Source organism: Porites lutea, chromosome 6, assembly GCF_958299795.1.
Source record: "Porites lutea chromosome 6, jaPorLute2.1, whole genome shotgun sequence".
Lineage (NCBI taxonomy): Eukaryota > Metazoa > Cnidaria > Anthozoa > Scleractinia > Poritidae > Porites > Porites lutea.
In genome coordinates this window covers 4,200,091-4,217,498 of record NC_133206.1, presented here as the reverse complement: position 1 = coordinate 4,217,498, position 17,408 = coordinate 4,200,091, and the positions used below count along the sequence as shown (strand labels likewise).

The window sequence follows — 17,408 nt, the reverse complement described above, 5'->3', positions numbered from 1 at the left end:
GGAAAAAGCGTTATTTATTACAAAATCATCGACTTTAAAGTTCATTCCATCTCTTTATACACATTCAAAATATCACAAAATGGACACCATCATTTCAATAATAATAAAAAAATCTTGCAGTCCTGTACATTTCCTCTGTACGAGAGAGTTACTAGACTTACAAGAAGGTCAACGCATAACCTCCCTGCAAGAAACAGGTTCAACATGAGCTCAGCAAAGAGTTCCAAACTAGCAGACCGCTTCCAGCTATGGCTGAGAAAACAGTCAGAATGGTGATGAGCAAGGTATGTTCAGTTTGTCCAACAGGCACTTGAAAAACAAGGAGATTCTCCTACATAACATACGACAAAAATCCTTAATAACAATATCAACATAATGTTCTAAGAAATCAGTATCGCCAGAAAAACATTAGCCTGGGAAAAACAGCCGACATTTCGAGACGCCACCCCTGGTTTCCCCGCGAAATGACGTCTGAGAAACGAGCAAAGAAAATCCACACTGATAACGCGTCAGTGCTTCTGATTGGTCGTGACACAACAGCAGTATTGAATTTTATAAGATTATGACATAACAGTTGAACTTTTTTTTCAAAGGGATAGATCAAATTTGGAGTGTTGAGGATAAATGTCGTCGGTCATGGATAAAAATGGTGTAGGTATGATAAAGTGTTGCGGAAAAGTTAAAGGGAAATTTTCTGAACCTTCTGCCCTAACAGTTTCTTCCTTAATCACCAAGGTCTGTTGTTAGACTTAATAATACATGGTAGTCTGAACTCCCCTCTAAATTTCTTCAAAAATTTATAAAGTGCAAAAGAGTTTGAAATGTCAAAACGGCAATGGTGTCACGGTGTTGTGGTGGAAACGCCGATCTTGAAAAAAACCTTTTTTTGGAACCTTCCATCCATATCTCACTTGTGGGCACGTTTGACTTCCCACTTTTAATTTATTTCACGTATCTTGCGTTCAAAGTGGAAGGGGATGGTCACCTTAACCCTTTCAGTCCTAAGAGTGACCAAAATCAGGTTTCTCCAAATAATATCAATACATCATCAAGAGAAAAGGTTGGGAGAATTAAGAAAATGATGAACAAAGGAGAAATGCTTTGATCTTTTATCAAGTTCTCTCAACTGATTCTATAAGGCAATTTATGGACACTAGTGCAGAGAATTTGTATTTGGATATTGGGGCTTAAAGGGTATGTTAAGCATTGCTGCATTCTTTTACTATATATAATGCCAAGAGAAAAAGTGTTTACTACCAGTGTGAAAGCAATGTTTGAATTGGAAATCAGGGAAAGTGTTTTGAGTCGCCTCCATAGTCCGTTTAAATTACAGGAACCAGGGCTAACATGTACATGTATAAGCAGATTAGTCACTGAATGGGGAAGAATGGGCTTATGAAAATAATAATCCACATCCTCATGCATACACACCCATGCATCTCGCTTTAAATATGATAATATTTATTGAAATAATGCTCATCATAATAAAAAAAAATACCTCATTAACTTGAGAAAGTGTGATCCAGTCACAGTATCTGGATGACTTTCTTGCACTACAAGGAGCCTTGATCATTTCACTTGCACACCGTGTTGCAAAATTGTCCATTCCTGTAGTACAGAAAATAAAATTATCACTGGAATCACTGGAATTATAATGAAAGTAGTGAGATTTCTTCAAAGTTGAAAGGTTAAGTTCCAACCCAGATTTGTGTTTACCCTTTAAGCCCAATATCCAAAATATAAAAATTCCGAGTCCAGGCTGTTCTCAGAGTGCCATTTCTTCAGGCACACATTGTACCGTCATACGTTCTTCACTGCATAGAAAGCAACTTTTTAGATTCATTTTTATAATAATACACTTACCATGATTACATTTCCCAAGAATTGTTGGTGGGGACAGTGAAACAGGGACAAATTTTTCTTTTTTAGCAGCTTTGTGGTACCTCAGATGAATTGGTATGCTAATATTCACATAAATGGATCCCAGTCTGTGCACAAAAAATGAAAGCAATGATAACTATTGATGTCCTCTGTATATTTCTGGATATTCTTATTCCAGCAAAAATACTTTTTTTGTCTATTACTTCATTGTTTTATTATTTTTTAAAATGGGGGGGGGGGGGAACCTGGTCCCCCAGCCCCTCCCTCTGAGGGATCCTGCTTGTGTCTTTCACTGTGAGGAGCTTCTTTACATTTACTATTCTAGATTTTTTAATAATAATAATAATAATAATAATAATAATAATAATACAAGAATTTATATAGCGCCCTTTCTGTGAGCTCAATGGCGCTTTACAATAATTGTAATTCTAAAAATAAAAAACGTTTGAGTTATTAAAGAAAATATATAACGGTTGTAGAAATTATTTCTAAAAAATAAGATACATTCGACTTGCTAAGATTAACTAAGGAAAATACATATGTTGCAGGTAATTTTTGTTCTTAGTTAAATTTACTTTATCACTATGTACAATTTTTTAACCTAGGTAATTTTGCATCACAATATTTTTTTCATTTGCTATGGGATAATTGACTCTTTTTTTATTTATAACAAAGATAGGGATATTGGGTTTTACCAAGATTTATAAGGATAAAACAATCTGAGAGTGCAAGATTTCACTGCCACCCCAACTCACCCACCCTCTAATTCAAACATTTATAAAGAAACTGGAGATTATGACTCAAGGACATACGGCAATCAGTAGCCAATAAGTCAACTCATGACCTACCTTGAGTTCACCATTGCTTTAGGAAATAAAAAGACCTTGTGTGGAGAGGAATGATGTGCCATCACCTCAGTATTTATAGCCTCTGTGATTAAAACCTGAAAAAAATTTATTATGATTGTTACTATATAACAAGCAACCTCACTATGACCTTAACACCAGTAGAAAATCAAAATACAGGCTTACAAATTAAAAAAAGTTAGATTATTAATAACTGATAAATGATTTTTAATAGTAATTTTCATTAATTTTTAGAAATTTTCTGAGCTAGTTCTGACCTCAGGACCACCAAACTCCTCTTCATTCTTGATCTGATCTGGATCCACATACACACCACTTGGAAAGTATTCCACTAACAATAGCTGGCAATCCTGAAGATCAGAATGACCGCTGCCTGAAACTGTCCACTCCACATAGGTAGTAAGGTCTCTAATGCAGGGAACAAACATCATGATATATAGTTCAGGAAAGCCAATGATAGTTTCAACTATCATTTACTATGAATTGCTATTAATTGGATCAAGAAATAGAGTAGAAGAGTTCACGACAGTCAGAACCAGAAATTCCTTGTTTGCTCTTGGGAGCTCTAATCCCCGTCCCCAAGCTTCACATCTAGGAAAATGTTAACAGATGTCATAATATCCACTTAGGGTCACGTTGGTCAAATAGCCTAAACTCAGCTTGATCATGGCTTTCTTGTAGAAAATATAGGAGAGCTGTTTTTCTCGTCAACTTTGTTGAATTTCTGGGGAGGATAATGATTATTTTTGATATTTATTTAATTTGTTTTTAGCTCCACATTTCTGTATTCCTGTCTTTTTTAGCAATTTGACGTGTCTCATTACCTGACTTGCTTAATATTCCCTCTGCACTTAACAACACTGCTCCATCTTTCTTTTCTGCCATTTTGTGTGCAAAAGGTCATGCCAAGCCCATTGGGGAAAAACATGAAACAGCTGACTGACAAACTAAATTAAACATCTTATCGCAGCCGTAAGGGAAACATTTTTAACAACTATCATGAGATACTTAAACATATTCAAAGCATACGATAGTCAATGATAGTTGATGATAGCTGGGGGCCAATTGAACCTATTATTAAGAATCTTGCCAAATCACCAAATTCTTGTATAACAGTTATGACTTTAGAAAGAGTAGCTAAATTTAGCTATTTAGGTGTTGTTTTAGATGAGAACCTTTCTTGGAAAGATCACTTCGAGTATGTAAGCAGCAAAGACAGTAGGAGGCATGCATAGTTCACAGTTTGAGCAGATAAAGTATAAATCAGTAAGCACAAATTTACCACCTATGGAATCCTGGCTTGTTTCGACCTCTCTGTACAACCACGTTTCCATATGAGCCTTTCCGTTCTTCATAGGAAAGACAAAATTTAAAACATACTAAAATTAAGGTACAGAAGATAACTATCAAATTTGTTTTTCTAACGCGACTACAATCGAATTTTAGAGACATTTAGCAAAACATAATTTCAGGCTGCAAGGAAAGAAAGGAGATTCCCTGAGATTCCCTTGAGGCGCGCGCTAGTGCGCGACGCATAACTTACCACAAGGAATTCTCTGACCAACTCTGCGGGCTCGCAAACCACATGGCAAAATGGCGGACCTGCGAGAGCCTTTCGAACTATGTAAAGTTTTACAGACCGGTTCATTAATTGGAATCGCCAGACATGTTGACGATGATCATGTAGTTCTAACTTTTAGAGACAGAGGAGTCCTTGTTTATAATGTGAGTAATGAGTAAGCATTTTAGGTCGGAAGGTACAGTAGAAGTTACCCCGGGAGGGAAACGAAAAACAGTTCGAGTTAGCAAGGAATTCGAGTTATTGGGATAAATTTCAGTGCAATTTTGATTGAGGAAAAGGAAATTTAGTTCGAGTTAGCGGGGAATTCGAGTTATCCGAGTTCGAGTTATCGAGGTTCTACTGTATAATGCTCTTATGAACTCTCTTGGTGGCACTGATTCTTGTAGGTTCTCAAGCCGTTATTGTACACTGATTTTCTTTCACAGCTTCAGCACCAGAAACTTATCAATAGCTGGTCTGTGGAGCAACGGGAGGAAGTAACTTGTGCAGCTGTTCACAATCCAATCGATGCAAATTTCTTAGTCGCTGTAAACAAAACGGTAAGCAGAACGTATTTGCGCATCAGGGCGTCATTGATTATTATTTTTCATTTACCTGATTTAAATAAGGTACGTGAGTTTTGAGAAGTTTCCATTAAAGAATTTAGCGTATGTGGATCACAGTCCACAGAGTTGACTTGAGGAGTACTTTTTTTTAGGAACTTTTTATGTGGAAAGAATCTGATTCTGATTTTAAGAAATGCCAAAGATTCCAAGTAAGTACTTTTTGTTATGTGTATGTAATTGATCTGGTAGTCATAAGGTTCCAAATGTAAATTTGTCAGAGTTTATAGTTCTCCTGGTCTATTATGGTAAAGTTTTGAGTCCTTCTGCAAACAAGCTGTAACCAAACTCAAATGCTTTTTCTATAGAAAAATATATTCCCTGAATAATGACTGTTTGGTACAGCCCTGTAGTTGATTCATCGTGTTTAAATTTGACCTTTTTCACCTTTTTGTGACGTTTTGTCTTATGTAAACAATGGCTTGAACATTATGCAGGTATCAGTGTTCAGACAGCTGAGCAGAAGGGGGCGGGGGGGGGGGGGTGGCAGGTCCAGGCAAAGTACAGCATTTAACACTTTGTGTTTGAACACATTCTATGTGGAATGGGAATTTCTTGTGAGGTCCTGCGAAACGTCCCTATATTGGTGAAGAAAGAGGAGAGATGTCTGTATTCAACAATCCAAAATCAATAATAATTATTATTTGTTAAAAAGATTCTTTAGAAAGTAATTATTCAATCAACTTATTTACTTTTTATTTTTTTAATTGTAGACAGAGAAAGAAATATTCACTCTGCTTGTGTGGAATAGCTTGCAACATGATCCACTTATCATGTTTGAAGATGGTTCTTCAAAGTTTTTAGCAGAGATTGTTAGTGCCAGTGAAAGAAAAAGAGTGAAAAGACTCAGAACCATGAAATCTACACAAGAGTAAGCTCAAATTAATATTTTTTGTTTTAATACACTGGAGACATAATATATTTAACTGACTTTATGGGTTTTATGTTCCATAATAAAAATAAAACTTCTGTGGAAATAAATGTGTGTATCAGTAAGCCTGTAATAAAAGATTTGTAATGTGATTTGTTGTGCAGTGCTAAGATGTATTTGCATGCAAGAACTTCAAATTCACTGCATAAGGTTTTCAAGTGTTTGTTACTTAATTACTACCCTACATGTATGTAAAGGGGAGCTGTTCTCTCACAACTCATCTGCTTTCTAAAATTCTCAGGTTGTTATACATTCACACAGTGGAACCTTGCTATTACACTGTGCATCCACCATTAGGCCATGAAAAATTTGGTTACAAGTGTTTAAATGGAGTTGCCTATACCTAATAAATTGTGATGGTTTTATTAAAGGAGAGATTTCTATTTCTTTCAGTTTTAGAATTCTCTGGAGCTGTGTGTTCAGTTATCAGAATCAGCCATATTCTGGGTCAATAGTACATGTGGGTATCAAACAGTATAAATTTTGTTTGTTCATTCATTGATTTTGTACATGATGGATACTAGCTTATGTATCCTCATGTGTTGGGTGGGTTTTTTAATGATACTATTGATATATTCCCACTTTAACCTTTATTTTTTGTTGTGCTCTTTTTTATATATACCTGACTGGACTTATACAGGGAATAATAATTGACCAATAAAGGCTACATGGCTCCTATCTGAAATTGTAGAGGGCCCAAGTATTTGAACATTTTGGTACCACTTGGTTTGAATTCAGAATCCTCTTCTTTGACCTACACTTTTTTCTTATTGTTTTGTTGTTATCATGCTGATAATCAACATTGCTACCACTTGACTTTTCATTAATAATTCTACTGCTTCTAGTTGTGAATTGTCAACATGTACTGGTTTTTGCTTTCAAAATTATTTTTTGAGTTACATTGTACCAAACTTTTAACTTATTTCAAGTTACAGTTTGAGAGATGCGATCACCCATCACTCCCTGACTTATCACTTAAAAAAATGAATAATTCTAGTAACTGTTACTGATAGTATGTGAATACATGTACGGTGATTTAATAGTATTAAATTCATTATTTCAGATTAATTCTGCACCCCACTTACCACCCACATCTATTCTATAAATTATGTTGCCTTTGAGCTCTGAATAATCATACATCAGTTTTTCCAAATGACATATAATGTTTGTTTTTATTGTTTTAGGATAAGGACAAGTACATTATAAAGATAACTAATCATAGCACATCATGTCAACCAGAGAACAAGCAAGCAGAGTTTGAATTAATATCTCCAGTAGAGGTAAATACGCAGTTGGTATCTTGTTTACAACTTGTGTACATTATTAGCATGTAGTTATGTTCAACGTAATCATTTTTATTTATTAACTCGTAGATAAAAAAGTGCTGTTCAAAGTATTTTGTTAGGCTAGAGCATGGAGCAATTGCAGTTTTAACTGCTAGCAGTCTTAAGATGACCCGGTTAGCTCAACTGGATAAGCACCAGTCTGCCGAGCGGGAGGCTGCTATTTCAAACTTTGGCCAAAACAACACTTAGAAAGTGCTGCCTTTGGAATGAATGTGTAGTGTGCTTCACACCCGTTTTTTGTGTTGTCACACAACACTCCTCCCCACAATCGGCTGCTTAGAATGGAAGAAGTAGGAACATTGCGTGACGACACAAAGAATGTCTGTGGAGCAGACTATGACATGTGCAGATGGTTAGACTTTCTAGTCGTCTGGGATTAGGACAATAAACTGCAGGCCCTAACCAGTGTTGTAAATTATTATCTCTGAAAAACCCCTCAGGGGATGAGAGTGGGTGATAAAATGATTAAAATTTTTTATTTACAATTTCAGGGCCCTGTTGCACCATTCAATAATTTTTGCAGCTATGCTTGCAATGTAGTTACACCAGTACAAAACAAGTTGCACAAGATCTCGACTAGTATATCTCACCTTTGAACTCAAATGAAGTGAACCTGTCTGCAATGTTTATGCTGCAAAGGTTACATGTATGTGTTGTCTGGGATCTAGCCTCATGTAATATGGTTGTTTTGGTGAAAACATTGCCAATCATGCCCATTTGCAACTTGTTGGGCTAATAATACATGTATCTAAACCCAATTTTTTATTTCCCTGAGTGAAATACAGTGAATGCGTTTTTAATTATTGATAACAGGAAACCCAACTTCTGGCCTGTTGCACCTGTGATGAAGGACATCATATCACATCTTACTGTGAGTTCAATAATTAATTATTATAATTACTATTTCTATTAATATGATTAAGGAGACGTAAAATTAATGATAAATTCAAGGTCTTATCACCCTTGCCAGAGATGGTAAGTTTAAACAGTTGCAGTTTCAGTTTATTCATTTGCTAGAATAAATACAGTCATTCAGTGCAAATTATGGTTTATTTTAGGCACTAAGTGCTGTACACTTTTGGAGACTGTTCACCACTTTTTCTGTAAAATTCTTGCCTGGTCCACAGCGTCCCATTTATCTATCAACTGAAATTTCTGAAAATTTTTATTAGCTAAATGAGACATCTCCTGGGGTTGTCTTTCTGACGCTATAATTCAATGTAATTTTTTGTTTTTTCTTATAAACAGGGTCTGATGGTTCACTCTGTGTCACAGAAATAGAAACAGTACTACATCCACAGAAAATGCAGTTAGACACAAAGAAGCCTTCACTTAGCTGCAGAATACTTCACAGATTACATCCTCTACATACTGGCTCACATAAAGAGAGGGTAAATTTTTTCTTTGGTGTCTGCCACTTGTTTTTGTTTTAATTAGGCTTTGTTTTCTGTGGTTACATGTAGTCAAAAGAAAGGAGTATTGCTTAGCTATTACCAACCAAAATATTTCTTTCCTTCTATGAAACTAATATCTTAAAAATTTTGTATTGCTTAGGCATCGTTGATCTCTGTAACTTTTTACACAGGGTGCAGTTACCTTGTCATCTATTGATAATGACCATGTTTGTCTCTGTGGAAGCAGTGTCACTGATGGCAACCTAAAAGGTAAAATTACCTTACGTATTCTTGAATGTTTAAATTAATGTGAAGTATAAATACATGTACAATGTAGTTCATGTTTTCCCATTCTCTTCTTATAGTTGGAATTATCTGTGATAACATACATGTACATTTACTTTAAATTTTATTTATCTTAGACCTAATAATGGTTTGGAACATCAAGTATGGAACTTTGCAGTCTTGGCAAACTCTGGACAAAATAACAACTAAACAGCATTCCATTCCACGACCAGTTCGGTCTGATGGGGCATGCTGTGTACATTATATTCCTGGATTCATCTGCGTTGGCTTTCATCACTGTGTGGCTGTTTGTCAATTCTCTTTAGATGCATGCTCATTAGCTTCAGCTCTTGGACAGTTAGATTCCACTGCAAAGTGAGTACAGTAAATTTAATGTACAGATCAATATATATTGCACAGTCAAACCTGTATTAAACTAGCCTGAGTATCAGACATTTCTAGGGGAAAAGGCGAAAGATGGAAGCGAGAAAGGGAGAGAGCTGAAGGAGAGAAACTCTCTCCCCCTCTTCTCTCTCTTCTCCCCCTCCCCCCTCCCCCATCTAAAATCTCCTCTCCCCTAGCCCCTTAGGAAGGCCTGATACTCAGGCTAGTATTAAACGGTCGTACTTGGGGAATAGCTTACTGACTGTTTAATAAGTTCAAGTTCAAGTTCAAGTTCATTTATTCACACTTATTCAATTACAATACAACAACAATAAGGAAAAAAGAGAAGTAAAAAACAGAGCTAACTAATAAAGGTTTAACAAGCCTAACAGTTACTCAAGAAAATGAAGATGATCAAAGAGCAAAATATCTATCCCATGACAAATCAACCTGAAAGTGTCTTTGCCTCTTCTTGTGTCAGAAGAAAGGAAGTAAAAGACCACTTAATGCCATGCACAATGTATCTGTTACACTAGTATGGTACACTGTACATCTTGTCAAAGAGACTGTTTAACAAAGGTGAAAACAAAAACAAAAAACTTGTTGGGACATCAAAAGAGGTGACCGTGACCGCTTAATACAGCTTATTTGTAAAGTAATTAAGAGAAATGACTTGCGGGACTTTGGTAAGTGACCCCTTAATAGAGGTTGACCACTCGATAGAGGTTCCCTCAATAGGCCAGGGTGGTCATTAGACATTGGACGTCGGCGAGTTCTCCTTTACTATGCATAATTCTCCAGCAAGCGTTTGGTAGCCTACGACTATTTATATTCAGATGTGGAGCCTCTTTCTCCTGTAACGTTACACCTTTCTCCTGCTACTAGAATTCTTAATGAAAACCCTGATAGGTTACTACAAAAAAATACTCTAAAATTGCAATTTGAGTATATTATTGCATTTATCAAAGTGGCCTATTTGATTTAAGGTATCATTCTCTACATAAGTTTTATTTCAAACTTTGTTTCATGTCTTTGCAGGTTTCTTGAAGATGAGAGTTGTAAGCCTCAGCTTCTTGTAACACTAAAGTTAGCAAGACCAGGCGAGGTAAGAACAGATTATTGACCTCTCAGCTTTAAGGATGATCTGTTAACTGTCACTGATGATCTCGTTTACTAAATCTTTTTTATGCAGGCGCTTCAAAATTGGTCAGAGACAATGAGAAAAGAAGATGAATTGGAGAAAGAAGTGCTTAAGAAGCTCACTGATCCATTACAGGTACAATTTTGACCTTTCTTATTAACAAGAGAGAGGAGGTCGGGGAAGTGATTTGATATTATACATGTATATAAGAATGCTAACAGGTCCTGTCTGCCTCAAATGAGCTAAAAAGTGGGCATGGAACTACAGGAGCCTGATGATTATGAGATTAAATGACAATAATACCGAGGCCTGGCTCCCGTTCCTGGAAACCGATTAGTCATATCTTTTAGGGAAATATGTACGTGTATTAGTGTTGGTCATTGTGGTTACATATGGAGAAATTTCTAAAATATGGTACAAAAAAGTCACAGAATTGGGTCTGAAAGTGGGTAAAGATTTGAATAAAAGACTGAAGTGTATCCCATCCTACAGACATGGAAGTCGTTTCCTACATCTGTTTTGAATCACGAAAATTTTGACTTTATAGTACGAGAAAATAATCATTCCTTTTTCTCTCTTTCAATCTTTATTTTCAGACACCAACGCTAGAAGCGTTTTCTTCAGAGATGAAAAATTACATGACAGTAAAGCTTTCCAAGAAAGGTGTGTACAAAGAAATTTCAAAATTAAACACGCTCACATATCATAATAAGGGAGTTTTTTGCCTTAAACAACAACAAAAATACAGCCATGCACGTGAATCCAATTTTTGGTATCTCTCTTCGACGTATTCTGCCCAACAACGACGTGAAATTTCCTTTTGCCATGCTTTGTGGAGGACGTGAACACAACACGACCAACTTATTCTTCTCTTTCTGAAATTGGAAGTGATCCCTACCAATTCAAATCCAGGAAATTTGCCATAATTTGTCATGATCGCAATGGTCCTTGAAAGATCAAAATTCATTTTCTTCGTAACTTTTGAGAAACGGGCCCTAAAGAAGAGAACCAGCATCAAATTAAACTTACATTATGGCGTCGCCTCTGGGATTGGAACCCAGGCCACATTGACGGAAGGCGTCTAGGCTCATTGCTACGCTACCCTTGTTCACCTTATTAAGAAATATAAAAACACACGAAAAATAGACAAAGCAGATTTTAAAACTAGACATAGTGAAATTGTTTTTCCGATCAAATTCTCTATGCAGATAACAAAAGCAAACCAGGGACAACATTTCACGGAAAGGTAAATACGCTGCTGTCTTATGTTAACGATGACGGTGTTGATTGTGGTTTTTAGTAAAAACGAGCCTTAAAAGTTACTCTAGAGTTCTGACCTTGACTACATGTCTTGGCTTCCGCTATATTACGGATTTACTGGTAAAAATATGCGTTTTTTTTAAATTTTTTTCTTTTTTTTTTTTTTGGGGGGGGGGGGGGGGGGGGTTATTTAAGCTAGCGAAGGCAACCGCGAAGCGTGCGAAGAGCGCCAGACACGCACGCTCCTCGCGCTCTATTTGACGCACGCTTTCTTCGCTCCCCTGAAAAAGGGGATAAAATAACGCCTGTTATGCTGGCTATACAGGTAGTTGCCTTCAGTCTAAAATACTTAAAAAGCATGAATTTCGTAACTCATCTGGGGTTTTGTAGTTCATCCAGTTATCGGTCTACGTGTCCGTTCGTTACTGCTTGGTTTATCTATTACTGATTTCAAGCTTTTGTCTTCTGGTTAGTTCGGCAAGAAAACAGAAGTGTTATCTCAGCATTTTCTATCAGCTGTTCTATCCAGATGTATCAGTGAAAAGAGCTTTTGGCCTAGGGAGTGTGTGTCTGAACTTCTTAAAACCAAATGTGTTCCTGCCAGGTTAGTGCTGAAAGACTTAAAACCTGTTTTACTGGACCCTCGTCAGAGCAAATCAGGTTATTGTGGGTTGTGCGTTGTTTATACAGCTATTTCGAGAAAGGTTGTCGCAAAAAGTACACGCGACAATCCCGAAAGGTATTGTGGGTAAGAATAGCACGAGAGGCCATAGTTGTAAGTTTGCGGGTGTTAAAGGAAAGCAACAAAAGCAGGTTCGACAGCTACAGTATCAGAAATAGTGTATTGATCATATCCCATATTACCTTTCGGGATTCTCGCGTGCACTTTTTTCCCCACAACCTTTCTCGAAATAGCTGTTTCCCGGATGTTGCAGGTGTGGTGTAAACATAGTAAAGTAAAAAAAGAAGAAGAATTTAGTTGAATAATATTAAGGCTACGTTCTCGAGGCTCTGGATGAATTCTCGACCGGTTGAAAATTAAACTTAAGGCTAAGCCTTGAATTTTCTCAGACTATATGATATATAATGTATTTTATCTACCAAACCGAATCGGTTGGTGCCGAAAAATGGGTTTGTGCCTTTACTTAGTAAATTGGTGTCCCCGATGGGATTTCAACCAATGTCTTCCTGGAAATAGGTCGCCTATCGTGGGAAGTAAATATTATGTCAAAGATTTCTGTGCTTTCATCTTGTTTTAGTTGCAGTAAAGACCTGCTGAATTGTGTTGTGGAAAAAAATGATCTGGTGAGCAAATAAAAAGAATCATTTAGACTTATCCTTTGCATTTGATACAGAATTGATATGAGAATTGAGAAAATGTCAAACCCGTGTACAATCTTAGACAGAGTACGCTTCGTAAGAATTCATACAAGAAGGCAATCCTAGTCAGAATTTATGTTATCCACTAAAATTGTGTATGTTGTGGTTCAATTTTATCTTTGGTTTAATTTTTATTTTCTTTCGTTTTGGGGTTTGGTAATGTATGAAACTGAGTTTGAATAGGAGAAAATAGAAATTTAACCAAGAATAAAATTGAACCACATCATAATTATATCTATTAACCTCTAAGTTAAGACATGTAACTGCAAGTTTTATTTTTCTGGCGGTGTAGTGAATTGCGTTCATATTTTAAACTTGATTATTTACACATTTACACAAACAGAGAGAAAATGCTTAGCTTTCGACCCTGCTACAGCCTTGTTCATAGAAGAGCATGTCTCGTGATTTGTGACCTGATTAGTTTGGTCCAGGTGGCTGAAAGGTTGGATCTCCCCTCTGTAATCAGATATGGACTGTTGGCTCTGATATAAATTGCCTCCCGTGGAACTCCCCTGGTGAACCAATCTGGATCTCTTTCCCAATATGTCAACATCGTGCTCTGGTTTGTCTATGTCTGAATGTGTCTACTTAGATACTTCTAAGGAGGTGCCGCCATCTTTTGTGTGTATGTGTTCTGAGAAACGTGCCTAAAATAATGATACATCTTTTGATACAATCCACAATTCCGTCTCCTCCACTGCAACACTATCCAAGTTGTAAACTTGGTAGCAGACTTCTTTCGGTTTCAATCGATCTTGAGGCTTTCACGGGGTTGTCTTGGTAGCTTTAGGCATGTGTCAATGCCGTATGAACTTATCACTCTTTTGATCTTTTTTGTTGTGCTCTTCACGTAGGTAATTCTGCCTTTTGTTGTTGCATCTGAAGCTTGTCGTCAGCTGGTTATTGTAGTGTCGGCTTTTTTGGTTGGCTGGTATGTAATGCCTTGCCAATTGTCCATGCTGGGAAACCGTAATTACTTTATTATTTATTTTGTAGGATCTACTCAAAGAATGCTTCGAGAATATCAAAGGAATTTCTGAGGATTCAGTTGTTGTTTGCTTACGTCACGTGCTGAGGTTTGTGGTTCCTCTTTTCTCAAACTTTATAGAGTCTACTTCTCTCGCAAGCTACCGCTACTTTCAGGTATTGAGAATAAAATTAGCCAATGTATGAAAAGTGGATAAAAGCTACAAGACAGATCTAGTCGAGTATGCTCGTTAGCATGTTCCTTGGAACGCTAAAAAGCTAAGGATATTTCATTGTTTCTTTGGGAGCGTAAATACCTAGTACCGAAAAATTTTTTACGGATAATTTTCTGGGGGATGTTCATAAAAAACAACAACAACAACAATAACCAAAACGTTGTAAACGGGATTTATTTTTAGGAAATGCATTTATCCATCTATGGATACGAAAGTACGGTTAAAAAAATCAATATCATGCAGGATTCTTGCAAGATACACACGGACCTGACCTGGTTCCTACTTACTGAATCCAAAACACGTGTTATAGTTTTCCCACCCCGTTGTTAACTTTCCTAGTCTGCCTGTTGGCAGGATAAAATTTTAATCCATTTCCTATTAGAATAGAGTCCTCTTCGAAGGAAAACGACCTGGGTGGACTACAGACCGAAGACGATGTTCATAAGATGCCTTTGGGCAAGACAACTGCCATGTATTTGTATCCTGAAATTTGCAGTATACAGTAATTGAAATAAAGTGAACCAGTTTTGTTGTTAATTCAAAGCTACTTTCATCTTTTAGCACTATATGTATTGTCTTAATACAATTTTTAGTTGAAATTTTATTTTATATTTGGAGACTCTTATTTGCCTGTTCAGGTCTTTAGTCCTTAACTATTTGCAAGATCATCGATATTAAGTTACCCTGTAAACAACGTTTTCCTTCTCCCATGCTTAAAGCAGCTGTCCTTTGAAGACGCTGTAGTAAGTATTTTATCAATTTTAGTTTGTATCACCGATTTTTTGCCTTGAGCATTTCGTTCACAGACTCAAAGTAATCCTCTTTGTTCCCGAATAAAAACAGTGCCAGTCACAGGAAAGTACTGTGTAGCCCCCGAAATGACCCCGACTGTCATTTAATTAGTTTGTTAACTTGGGAGGGTTATTGGGTTACTTATTAATAGGAAACTTCTTTTCTTCTTTTCGCGCAGTTGTTAATGAAGTTCCTTCTGTATCTTATGGACGGTGGTTTTAATAGCTTTCAAGGTGAAATGGACTGCGAGAGGCTAAAATATCCACAGGTAGACTTTTTACGTCATTTATGATCTTGATCCGCAGAAATCTACGGAAACCTAATTTAAAGAAGTTGGTGATCTTGGAGATCTTAGTTATTGTCGTGATAATTTGAATTTACTAGCGTTCACTGCTGCACACGTACTTCTTCTTTTACTGAATAATTATGCTGTACATGTATTTTAGGTATTGGACTGGGCGGGATTACTGTTAAACGCTCATTACACTCAGCTGGTGATAACCCCTGAAGCCCACGAATTACTGGTCAGCTGTCACAAGATTGTGGCTCAACAGGTATACGCGCACATCAGTCTTGGTCTTTTTCGCTCCGTTACAATCGCCCTCATTTGTGCTACTCCATCTCAACAAGAGAGAGTGTCAATCTCGAGGGCTCAAAGTTAACTTTCTGTTCCACTAGAAAAGTTTTATTACTGATATTTTTCTTCCAGCAAACTGGTAAGACCAAAAGCAAATTCTTGTTTTAGTTACTTTCCCTTAATTATAAAGGCCACAATTAAAAGCCATTTTTCATCACCTACTGTCTATCTAATTATGATCACCCATTGCCACGATTAGCCTATGCTATTGGCAAGAAACTGATTAAAGATTATAGTTAGAGTAATTATAGATTTGTCTTTCGTATAGTGTAAAAAATTATGCAGATCTCGGAGGGAATTCAGGTCCTCCTCGGCCAAATTTTTCACTCAAAATATTTCCAATTTAAAAACTTTACTAAACAAAGCCTTTTTAATGCTGACACTGGCAAAAATTTGTTCGGACTAGTTTAACCAGTACTTTAAGTATTCACATACTTTTATTTTTTCTGTAGATTAAAACTTACGGCAAGCTACGTATTCTCGAAAACTTGTTAGAGCACATCAAGAAAAGAAAACCTTTGCCCAAGAGTGATAAAGTTGGACTTTACACCATAGAAGAATTGGAACTTTAAAGCTTGCTTTTCACTTGTCGTGGATGTCAATGAGCTTTGTCGGGGCTACTCGAAGATTTCCAAAGTTTCGGAGACGGTCGTGGGCTTTCAGGCATAGCTGGCTATGATGAAGAGAAACGGGAAACAAGAAAAACAGAATAGCTTCTCTACAGATTGTGCTGTACCTGCACCTCAGAAAATGTTACTGGGTGGACTTATGGCAGAAAGTTGTTGTTTTTAAAGCCTGACTGAAGATAGCCTTCTTTCCGTATCCGTTGAATGTAGTGCTTTTTACAGGACAACTCATGTTTTCGTTCTTGTCTATTTTGCGTAGCCAATGAAACAATGACGCTTACTCGTCTGAACACTAAAGTACATCAAGTGAGAGTAGAGATGTTGTATTGTACACTGTCTCCTAAGTAACTAATAATTTAGTATCAGCGATTCTTTCCCTAGAAATGCTAGACTGACTGAAATGGGAAAGCAGCGAATCCCATGGGTCCTATTTGAGTGTAATAAACTTGAAAGTAGGGCGTGATCCATTTGCTACCATAGCTCAGGACTGGTAAAACGTAACACACGAGTCAGTTCCTCGTGATTCAACCGATCCCTTGCTGTACATAGTTTAGGCAGTCATTGATATGGGGTATTAAAAGATACACCTTTCTCAAAGAAACCTAGAAATAAGAAAAGTTTAAATGAATCATTGACATGGTTACTGTGTAACTTTTTAATTGTTTTAACAATACGAGGTTTTTTAGCGGGGTAGGGTTAGACTGCAAAACAGTCGGTTTTTTTCTCAAAATCAGTAAAGAAATCGGTAAAGCGTGGCGTAAGAGTCTTATGCGCGCGAAGTGCGCGAGCCTTACACACCCTTCCCCAGTCTCGCTCTCTGTTTTCAACCTCGTTCCAGACCTTTTGTTTGACGGCTCGCGCGTACTTTAATACGCAAAAATACGGACTGTTTTGCAGTCTAGGGAAGGATGGGAGGAAGGAAGAGAGGGAAGAAAAAACATGCGGAAAGCAATTCCCTTTCACAGTGTGAGTGATAGGGGCATCCCCTTCTCATATTACCTTAGCCATTTGGTTTAGGGTTTTGGGTTACAGAGGATGCCCATATCACTAGGGTTTTGGGAATGGGGATGCCCAAAACGCGGGGATGCCCATATCACTG

The 17,408-nt window shown here is 37.0% G+C and overlaps 2 protein-coding genes across 2 annotated transcripts; one reads left to right on the top strand and one right to left on the bottom strand.

Annotated features, from left to right (window-relative positions):
- Positions 1 to 54: 54 nt before the first annotated feature.
- Positions 55 to 4,267, bottom strand: LOC140940473 (phosphatidylinositol-glycan biosynthesis class X protein-like). Its single transcript, XM_073389448.1, has 6 exons — positions 4,033 to 4,267; positions 3,005 to 3,155; positions 2,730 to 2,824; positions 1,864 to 1,988; positions 1,499 to 1,608; positions 55 to 331 (listed from the first exon to the last, which is right to left on the bottom strand). Exons 1-6 carry the CDS (start codon positions 4,197 to 4,199, stop codon positions 200 to 202), a joined length of 780 nt encoding a protein of 259 aa, XP_073245549.1. The 5' UTR covers positions 4,200 to 4,267; the 3' UTR covers positions 55 to 199.
- Positions 4,222 to 16,914, top strand: LOC140940475 (nucleolar protein 11-like). Its single transcript, XM_073389450.1, is given in 21 exon segments — positions 4,222 to 4,472; positions 4,755 to 4,868; positions 5,027 to 5,083; positions 5,645 to 5,802; positions 6,256 to 6,322; positions 7,047 to 7,142; positions 8,022 to 8,079; positions 8,457 to 8,599; positions 8,794 to 8,872; positions 9,025 to 9,262; positions 10,310 to 10,376; positions 10,464 to 10,547; positions 11,009 to 11,128; positions 12,128 to 12,276; positions 12,932 to 12,977; positions 14,049 to 14,128; positions 14,637 to 14,732; positions 14,919 to 14,997; positions 15,225 to 15,314; positions 15,493 to 15,600; positions 16,136 to 16,914. Coding segments are annotated over 21 exon segments (2,181 nt in total). The 5' UTR covers positions 4,222 to 4,340; the 3' UTR covers positions 16,256 to 16,914.
- Positions 16,915 to 17,408: the final 494 nt, after the last annotated feature.

Bases quoted from the DNA above. Each gene is read 5' to 3' on its own strand.
- LOC140940473 (XM_073389448.1), bottom strand. From the start codon at position 4,199: ATGTCTCTAAAATTCGATTGTAGTCGCGTTAGAAAAACAAATTTGATA. The intron at 3,156-4,032 runs GTGGTAAATTTG...TCCCTGCATTAG, and splicing joins AACAAGCCAGGATTCCATAG to AGACCTTACTACCTATGTGG. The intron at 332-1,498 runs GTATTTTTTTTT...TATGTTATGTAG, and splicing joins CACTTTCTCAAGTTAATGAG to GAGAATCTCCTTGTTTTTCA.